Source organism: Simochromis diagramma, unplaced genomic scaffold, assembly GCF_900408965.1.
Source record: "Simochromis diagramma unplaced genomic scaffold, fSimDia1.1 OVJJ01000780.1, whole genome shotgun sequence".
Classification (NCBI taxonomy): Eukaryota; Metazoa; Chordata; class Actinopteri; order Cichliformes; family Cichlidae; genus Simochromis; species Simochromis diagramma.
The window spans coordinates 102,908-113,202 of NW_024386802.1; the positions used below are offsets into that span (position 1 = coordinate 102,908).

The 10,295-nt window shown below is 39.3% G+C and overlaps 1 protein-coding gene across 1 annotated transcript; it reads left to right on the forward strand.

Annotated features, from left to right (window-relative positions):
* Positions 1–1,734: 1,734 nt before the first annotated feature.
* On the forward strand, positions 1,735–4,854 carry LOC120730579. The gene is made up of 3 exons (XM_040027005.1): positions 1,735–2,031; positions 3,205–3,543; positions 3,788–4,854. The coding sequence occupies exons 1-3, from the start codon at positions 1,968–1,970 to the stop codon at positions 3,988–3,990; spliced, it is 606 nt and encodes a 201-aa protein (XP_039882939.1). The 5' UTR covers positions 1,735–1,967; the 3' UTR covers positions 3,991–4,854.
* The last annotated feature ends 5,441 nt before the right edge of the window (positions 4,855–10,295 follow it).

Genomic DNA, 10,295 nt, shown 5'->3' on the forward strand with positions numbered 1-10,295 from the left:
GATAGAAGCTCCTCTTGAGTCTCTCTGTTCTTGCCCGGAAGATGCGGAACCTTCCACCAGATTGCAGAAGTTGGAACAGTTTGTTGCCAGGATGGGACGGGTCCTTCAGTATCTGCGCTGCTCTAGTCAGTATGATCCCTCAGGTCATCTGGATCCGACCTTTTATCAGTTCCCAGAGTCAGAACCAGACACGGAGAAGCTGCATTCAGCTTTTATGCTCCTTATATCTGGAACAAACTCCCAGAAAGCCTCAGATCAGCTGAAACACTCAGTTTATTTAAATCCAGGTTGAAGACTCACCTGTTCTCAGCTGCATTTGAATAAAACACCAAATCCACACTCTTAACCCTTGTATGGTGTTCGGGTCTGTGAGACCCGTTTTCAGTTTTTTCAAAAGAAAAATTAAACAATTAATTATTGTTTCAACCTGAAATTCATTGGCTTTGGCTTATTTTCTGTGAAGAACATAAATCCGAGCTCATTTTCAATGACCTCATACTGTACCTCCCCCCACGCATTTACATTACATACAAGGTGTTCGGGTCCACTGGACCCAGGTCTAATAAAAGTGTTGAAAGTGTAGGTCCTGTGTTCCCACACTCTGTCTTCCTCCTTTCTGGTGCTGCTGATAGTGTTTTCTTCCCGTCCTGCTCTCGCACAAAGTTGCAACATTGTTGAAAATTCAACTATCAACACCGTCTGCTCTGACATTCCCGCACATTTTACCCTCTTTCTTGAGGGATTCAAATTTTATTTTATCATTCCCTGTCCCACCTGCAAATTAGGGGCATAATACTATAAATAAGACTTTGTCAGTGTGGTTCTTTATCACAACTGATCAAGATGGCAAAAGATTATCTGCTGCGAGGGCCATCCAATTGATGGCGAAATTGAAATGATGCACGACACGCAATTAAGGCAGAACTCGGGCCGTTCCCCAAAACGGTTGCGCGACCGAAAAATTGGCTCAAAATGGGCCAAAAATCGCACAGTGTATGGCCAGCTTTTGGAGGCTAGCTCCAAACAAACATCTGCAGCTTGGCAGTGTTTACAGCACTATAATGACCAGACCTAATTCTTTTGAAAACCATACATCTTTCCACAGGTCTCAACTTCATCAGACATCACCTGGATGAGGCCAGCACAAACAGCGGCCTATTGGACGAAGATGATGGCTCCATGGGGTCAGGAAAGCCAGAAGCAGGGGAGCTGCTTCTGCCATTTCTTCACTCACTGAGTGAAGAAATGGCACATTTTTGCTAAATATGCAGAAATATTTTTCTATTTAGACTTGATCCTGTTGGCATCATTGTGTCCTCTATTTTTAATTAAATGCATATTTAGCTCAGGTTAATATATATATTAATTAATTAATATATATTAATATATATCTTCTAACATCTTGATCAGATGGCACGCACATTGAGTAAGACATTATGCACATAAAACACGGCATCCACAGGAGTGCACAATAAAAACAAACATAGTCAGATAAAGTTTACTTGTTGACTCTGAGTCGTGTTGGTCAGAAATCGCTTGTAATAATTTAAGACATTATCTCTTTTGGGGTTTTTTATGTTTAGAAAATAAAATAATTTAGTCTTTTGTTTAGTTGCTTTGTATTTTATTTATTTTGATAACTGTAATTAAAATCAAAGAAAATAGTTCTCATGCGCAGTCAGTGTGGGGAGCTGACGTTTCGGTATCAATCCGCAGACTGGTATAAAACCGCAGGAGCGCCAGAAACAGACTGTTGCTGTTCCGTCTGTGTTCTGTGTGTATGACTGAAGGTTGCACTAGTTTGGTCTTGAATTTTGAGTGCGTAGTCTTTTTTTCATAAAACCCGAAGCTCGTCTACAGGATCAAAGCAGGAGACATTGCCCATAAAACTATCGGACTGATTCGGAGAGTGCCTCTGTTCCACTAAATTAAGACTAAAAGGTCAACCTTCTGTGTACGCACAGAACATGGATGACATCATCCGCACAGTCTTTACGGCTGTGCTATGGACCCTTGCCTCATCCCATGAAGGTAAGTAGAAACCACATGTTTAAGTTAGAAGGCTTTTGTTTTCTCTGTGTAAAAGTTTCTGTAAACTGCCTGCTGGTTCTTGGATTTGCAGAGTCTCTAGTCACTATTTAGTCACTATTTTTGTAACTATTTTTAGCTCTCAGTAACCAGAAGGCGAGCAGAGATGTGTGAATTATCGTTGGTGACACGAAACTGCGTGAGCTGCCGTTAAGCCAGCCTCAGCTTCGAGAAGCTTTTTTGTGTGTGTATACTAGATATTGTGATGAGAGAAACCCACACCATATTTCAGAATAAAAGCCCTTCAGTCTCGCCTTATTTTCCCCCCCGTCTCATTTAAAAATGATATTAAAAGTGAACTTCCTGTTTCCACAAACTAATTTCACCTTAAGTAGACAGTACACATTTTCACAGAACTATTATCAATATCAAGTCAGTTTGATTTTTAGATTTCAAAATAAGAGCCCTTGGAACGTGCTTATGAGCCATTCTTTGAATTCAGAATGTCCTGTTTATACAGACTAATTTCACTTCAAATCAACAGTACACATCATCACAGTGCTCCTGGATCAATGTCAGTCTGGTTTTGGATTTCAAAGTGAGAGCCATGTGAAATTGCCTGTATACGTATATTATATATTTATTCTCGCTCCAAATGCCATTAAAAGGAAACTTCGTGTGTGTGTGTGTGTGTGTGTGTGTGTGTGTGTGTGGGGCTAGCTAGCTTCAATCCAAGTCAATGTTGAGTGACACAACCTCAACTTAAAGAGAAAAATGCTGAAATATGCTCCAACCAACAATAAGCAAAGAAAAACAAGAGCACTTGCCTACATCAGTTGAAACTGTCCTGAACGGCCACTGTGCCCCAGAGCAGCAACATCTTTTGCATGCATGTTTCCGTCCTCCATTTGATTGACTACTTTCTCGTGTTTTTTTTTTTTTTTTTTTTTTTTGTTTGTTTTGTTTTGTTTCTGGGAAAATTGCCATTTTTACTCTTACTGAATTCTTGCAATGTTTTCAGCTGATACCTCTTTGAGAGTCATGTCTCTCTCTGATAACAAATTGTGCCAAACGTCACTGTCAGTGTCAACTCTGCCTCCTGTGGTTCAGCGGAGCTAGGAAGCCTTTCTATTTTAAAACCTTTCTAACCTCTGCTTTGTATTTTCATTCTTTCAGACCACAAAAACATCACAATTAAATCTGGACAGAACATCACTCTGCCATGTCGAGCTTCAAACACATCCTTCATAGCTGTAGAGTGGAGCAGATTTGACTTAAAGCCAGAATATGTACTTTTAAACCGCGACGGGCACTTTGACCCACACAGCCAGCATTTATCTTTTATGAATCGAGTTGATCTGCAGGAGAGAAAAATGAAGGATGGAGACGTGTCTTTGATTCTGAAGGACATGACGACTGATGACACTGGAACATACGAGTGTCGTATCTTCATGGAAGAAACACACTCATGGAAGTCCATCACCATCATCTACCTTCGTGTTGTTGATCCTCCAGGTGAGTGAGTAGAGCTGAGTGTGTGTGTGTGTGTGATCAGAGGTGAAGCTGCTTCCTGGTTGTTGATGTTTGTTTCTAAAGATGTTGTTGATGAGACTTTGTAGAAAGCAGCTGGTCTGAGTGATGTGATCAGAGTGCAGTAGATAATGTCTGACAGCAGTTTGAAGAGGAAATGGATTCTGTTCTGTTCTTCACTCATCACCTACCTGACAGCTGACACCTCACACCTGTTTCTCACCTGCAGGTCCGCCAGTAGAGAATCGACCTGTGGGACTGATCATTGGAGTCATCATTGGACTGTCAGCTGTGGTGATTTTTGTGGCCTTTGTCATGTATAAAAATCCTGAAAAAAGACAAAACACATTTCTTGTTCCATCTTGTCACGAACGGATACAACATTGTTTCTGTAGACGAGCAGAGGCTCATGTAACATCGGCAGTAATATAATTTCCCTTCCTCTTCCCCTTTCATCCCCCTCTTTGAATTGCCACCTTATCGTGGTGGAGGGGTTTGTGAGCTCAGACGATCCTGGGAGCTGAGTTGTCTGGAGCGTTCAGCTCCTGGTAGGGTCTCCCATGACAAACAGGTCCCAGGTGATGAGCCAGACTGAGAGCAATTCAAAAAAAACATTGTCCTGTTTGTACCAATCATGTGGACAGCTAAATCTGATTTGGTGACTTAATGTTACCTAAGACATGATTGTGGGTTATAAAAACCTGTGATGATGAAAGGACAATATGTAACTGTTAAATGTAATAAAATGATTTAGACTTGAAACACCAGACCACACAACTCTGTACGAACACACCAACATGTTGGCTGGTTTGGACCAGGTAAAGACAACATTGTTTTATCCTGTAAATTCAGCTGTCATATTAACACAACACTGAAAGTATACCAGCTTTCTATAGACTGGGACACTTCAGGCTAAATTATGTGTTCACTGCATCTAAAAAAACTATGATGTTGTTGTTTATTATCAGGTGATTTGTATGTTCATGTCAGTAAGAAATGAAATCAAAATTCTTAGCATTTATGTACAGTTTTATTGTTGCTGTGCACTGAAAGCAGCAGTTTGGAAATCAGATTGTTGTTTAAAATTTACTTGGTGAAATGTGTGTGGGTTTTTTTTTTTTTTTTTTTTTTTTTTTTAATAAATTCTCCTCTTCAGTACTTTGATCCTGATACTGACTGTGATCAGTGTGACTGGAGCCATGGTTGGTTTTCTGTCCTGCAGAACTGTTAATAAAAGCTGTTTGTTGCATTTTTGGTCTGTCTGGTATCAATAAACTCAGATTCTCAGTGGTTAAACCTTTGGGTGCTGGTTATTGGTGTTATTCCATCACACCAGAGAATACACGAGGGAGAGAGAACCAGGATGTTCATACTGCAGTTGAATAGAAAGATGGCACATCCAGCAAGTGCAGGGAAATGTGAGGAAGGTGTAGATTTTAATGAAGGTGAGCTAAGAGACTTTATGAACTACAAGACCTTTTAACCAGTGAATCCAGTTATTTAGTTTAACTAAAACTAGATGTGGGGGGAAAAAAAAACCAAAACATTTTGGTTAAAAAAGAAACTAAATTATTGGGGAGAAAAAATAAGGGATCTGTTTTCTTTTTCTTTCTTTTTTTTTTTTTTTTTTTTTTTTAACTTTAAAAATTATTAACTACAATAGAACAGGAAGTTAATTTTATTACCCTAAATTAAAAAAAAAATCTCTAATTTTGAAAATTAAGACTTTCAAATCCCATGAGCCAAACATTTTTCACAACAGAACATAAATAACACATGTTAAAACTGAGAAATTTTACAATCCAATCATTTCAAATTTGATGCCTAATGTAAGTCTCAAAAATGCTCTTTTAGACAGGCAGAGACCCTTCAAAAGACTCATTTGAAGTGGACTGTTTCAAAGTGGGAAAGACTTCTGTGTTCAGACAAATCCAAGTTTGACATTCCTCTTGGTAATCGCGTATGCCACATTCTCCGAGCTAAAGAGGAGGGAGACCTAGAGTTCAGTTCAAAAGCCAGCATCTCTGATGGTGTGGAGGTGCGTAAGTGCATACGGTATGGGCAGCTTGTATGTTTGGGAAGGAACTATGAATACTGAACGTTTATAAAGGTTTTAGAGCAACATATGCTCCCCTCCAAGTGATGTCTATTTCAGGGAAGGCCTTGTTTGTATTTGAGCAGGACAACACAAAACCACATATTGCAGCTACAACAGCATAACTTTGTCAGAGAAGAGTAGAACTAAGTCCCTCTTCACTGTGTTTCAAAAGAAGCTTCATGAAGGGGGGAAGGGAGCAAAGTTATGCTTCACAGCATAAACCACACTGTGAGCAAAGAGAGTTGAAAGGCCTCCCACACTGATACTGACTGTATGAGATGCATCTCATTCCAAAGACAAACATGTGACAGTCTCATGAAGTTAAAGAGCTCAGGCTCTGCTTACAAGCTGCACATCAGTTAAAAACCATAAATAAAATTTAAAAACCATACAATAAACAGACAAAGAAATAAATAACAATAACAATAAAACAAATACATGAATGAAAAAAGAAGATAAAAATAAATCAGTATATATTACAAATGTGACTGAAACCTTTATCAAAGCAACACCAAAACTCCAGCAAGTCATAAGTTTGATGCTCAGACACCTTCAAACTGATATGAAAAGAAGAGGAGATGCTACACCCTGGTAAACAGGCCCCTGTCCCAACTATTCTGAGACCTGTAGCAGGCGATTTGAAATGAGCTCATTCAGTGGATGATGATGTAAAATATCTCACTTTAAATGTAGTATGTTATTTGTGTTCTGATAAATGTTGGTTCATGTAATTTGAATGTCTTTTAGTTTTCATTTTGTTCAAATTTAAAGAATGTCCCAACTTTTGTGGGTTTCAGGTTGTAGTTTAGTTTGGTAAAAATGTTTTCGCTGCCTGATGATGACTGATAAGAGTTTTTTATGACTTATTACAACTGCAAGTCAGACTGAGCCTGTGCAGACGCCTCTGTGTCAGGAAACATCTTCATCCTGCTGTGGGGTCAAGTGATCAGTTACTGATAAATGTGCTTAGTACAGCTTAGAAAGGAAACACAACTCACAGTCTGCGTGTGAACACACACATATTCCACCTTCACTTTATTCTCATTAGTTATGTTGTTTGCTGAATCAGCTACAAGCTTGGATTCAGGAGACTGACACTATCTCTACTTTTAAGACTAGTTTTAAAACTTTCATTTGTGATAAAGCACATAGTTAGGGCTGGATCAGCTGTCCCTGAATGCTCCCTTAGTTATGCTGCAAAAGGCTGCTGGGGGATTCCCATGATGCACTGAGTGTTTCTTCTGCAGTCAAATGTTTCACTCTGTTCTTACACACAACTCTGCATTTAATTATTAGTTATTATTAATACTTGTTTCTCTTACACACTGTGTCTTTGTCCTGTCTTCCTCCCCTCACTGCCAACCAGTTGCAGTTTTTCTCACTTTCTTCGAATCTACACCCACTACGCCATATTGACAAAGTCTAATATAGGGTGCGGTTGATTAATCATTCACTCATTTGACTTTAGAGATACCTGAAGCTTTAAAATAGGAAAGGATAAAGTGGATCAGCAGGGAGAGGAAAACACAAGTATGTATTTTTTTAACCTCTATAGAGACATTATATTATAGGTACATGTTTATATGATGTGCAAGAAACAGCATAGTTTGTGTATCAGTGAAATATGAGTAGTTCAACTTCAGGAAGTTTCATCCTGGTTAAACCTCGTAAAAAACGTCCACCACCACTTTATGAAGCAGCCGGCTAAGAAAAAACAAACAAACAACTTTTCTTCAAAGTCAAGGAAAAATGATTAATCAAAGACAAAGGAGGGATGTTTTTGTTTTGTGGCATTTTAACCACAGCTCAGGCCTGAGATTTGAAATAATGTGCCAGTTGTTGCATGTCTTGTTCTGTTTAATTTCATAAAAGTATTTCTTGTCATGATGTATAGTATGAAATAATTTAGTTCAGCCAAACAGGAAACAGATGGTTCTTCTTAAAATAAAAGGGAAAAACTGCTGCTGAAAAAAAGAAGCTGCATCATTAATTTAACAGGAGAAGAATAGATATCAAATCAGCTCTCTGACCGGTCAGAACCGGCTCTGTACATATGTTAGTGCCAAGTTCCTGCTCTCATGTGAAATGTGCACAGTCTCCTCAGTGTGTTGCTACTGTATAGATAAACTAAGAGCAAACACACAAAATGAGTTACCCTGAGGCTGTTTTGGATTCACATGATTTCATTTATTAATAAGTTGTTGTTCATTAACAAAATTCAAGAGAGACAAAGAAAGTCAAACCGTTTCACTGTTTTGCTGCGACATAGCCGTCTAACAGCCGGGTGGGAAGCTCCCAACACTTCCTGTCTGCTTTCAGTCATTATAAACATTTTAATGAGATAAAGATCCCTGTGTGTGTGGCTCTGATGGATTAACAGAAGCTTTGCTGCTGAACTGTGTTTTGAGCCTCATGTTGATGCCACTAACAAAGAAGTTCACCAAAGTCTGTTCTTTTTAAGGAAAATGAGATCTTTTAATGTATCATCTGGCACGTTGTCCTTGTTTTTCAGAAGTTTTATTGAACCTATTATTTCTTTCTGTATTGCTGCTTGGTTTGGTAACAAGAATCTGAAGAACAAGACTTGGTTTGGACTTTTGGTAAAAACTGCCAGCAAAGTCTCAGGGCATTGGCAAGATTTTTGGATTTCTAACATGATTAAAATCAATTTTGATTTTCTTTAGGTGCATTTAATCAAAGCAGAGCACTGACCGACAGGAATGTCTGAGCTGGTGTGTACTGTGAGCTGGGCTGGGAGCTCCTGGCTTTTTACTTCTTGTACTCATTGTTGTGATTGCTGCTCTTTTGGTTTGTAGAAAACTGTAAACAGACAAATTCATCCCAACATCTCCCAAAATGGACCAGCTGGCAGCTTTTCTGAAACCTCAGTATTTTTTCTTCTTCTGTGATTAAGACGATGAAAGCACCAGCCTCATGTGACCTCAAGTATTAACAACAACAGCACAGCTTTTAACACTCCATTGTCACCAAGCCTTTAATCTAGACCTCCTGAGACATTTCCAACATCATGTGATGCTGGAAGCTCCTGTGCTGCCACCTGCTGGATGATTTATAAAACAGCGGTCACTGTGAGTGAACATTAAAGCTCAGTTGATAAGTTCAGATGTAGGAGTAAGTGAGGAGGCTGTGTTGTGCACTCAGGCTTCCGAATGAAAGACTCAAAGTTTTTGTGAGTGTAGGAACACTGGGTTGTTTTTTTGTTTCATTTGCACTAAAGTAAAATTGTTGAGGGCTTTCTGAACTAAAGTTAAAATGAAATTTATCACCAACATAAACATATGAAGAGAAAAAAACGGAAACAAATGATAAAAAGTCAAATCTGCAAAGATACACAGAAAAGAAGGTCAGATATCAACTAAGGAGAAACACAAGGACAAATGGAACAATATTATCATCCCTTATGTAGCAGGTTTATCAGAGAAACTCAGGAGAATCTTCTCCAAGCATGACATCCCAGTGTACTTGAGACTCAGCAACACACTCAGACAAAAACTGGTTTGTTCTAAGGGCATAACTCCCAAACACAAACTTAACAACGTAGTATATGCTGTACAGTGTGGCGAGGAATGCTCAGACCTCTACCTTGGAGAAACCAAACAGCCGCTCCTCAAAAAGTGGATTCTCTTCATCTGGACGTAACGTTTTCAGTGGGAGAAATTTTTTGTCACTCATCCAAGTGACTTCTTCAGTCTCAGCTGACTGCAGGTTTCCCCACTCTTATAAACAGTACATTTGCACAATGACTGAAACCAGCCCACTGAAGGAACAATGGGCTGGGAGGTCATTTCCTTGATTATTAATATACAAATTCTCATGACCATTGATCAACTACCACTGATCAAAGCTCACTGATCAATGGCCATGAGTACCATTCACAGAGAGTTGGGGAATGGCTGCAATCACAGCATTGTAAGAGGGTGACAGATGTCCCCTTAGGCCCCCTCCTCGATTCAGAGATGGTCTTTCCCTTTTCATGTAAATGGCCTCCTTGACTCCGCACTCAAACCAGCGTTCCTCCCTGTCGAGGATGTGTACATCCTCATCACTGAAAGAGTGTCCACTGGCCTGTAGGTGTAAATAGACTGCAGAGTCCTGGCCTGATATGTTAGCTCTTCTTGCCTTTCACAAATATCAAAGCTTTGACTAAAGTCCAGCTGGGATAACCACACTTACTCAGGGCCTTCTTGATGTGATGTTCTTGTTCTGGTCACTGAGGGCACTCTCCATATTTTGCTGTGGCTTTCCAATGGACAACAAGGAAGTCAAACTAATGTAGCGTAGCTCATGTCACATTCAATTGTTTGATTGTTCAACTGGTCAATGGTCTCGTATGAAGTGGAAAAGAGGGTTTTTCCATTTGATACGAGACAATAATATAAACAACTGCAGCACAGTACCTGTTATACCTATAGCATGTAATCACTTTAATAAAATATTATGGTCAACAGTATTGTTTGCTGCACTGTCTATCAGGACAAGCAGAGATGAGTCCACTGTCAGAGGCCATAAGATCATTTGTAACCTTCACTAATGCTGTTTCTGTTAGTCTCATTCATGAGCAGTATTAGTTTTCTTTTAAGATCCAGAAGTCTGTGATGTGTTTCATAGTCTGTAGCAA

Coding starts and splice junctions, on each gene's coding strand:
- LOC120730579 (XM_040027005.1), top strand. CDS start 1,968: ATGGATGACATCATCCGCACAGTCTTTACGGCTGTGCTATGGACCCTT. Junction 2,032..3,204: donor CCTTGCCTCATCCCATGAAG/GTAAGTAGAAAC, acceptor TCATTCTTTCAG/ACCACAAAAACATCACAATT. Junction 3,544..3,787: donor TCGTGTTGTTGATCCTCCAG/GTGAGTGAGTAG, acceptor TCTCACCTGCAG/GTCCGCCAGTAGAGAATCGA.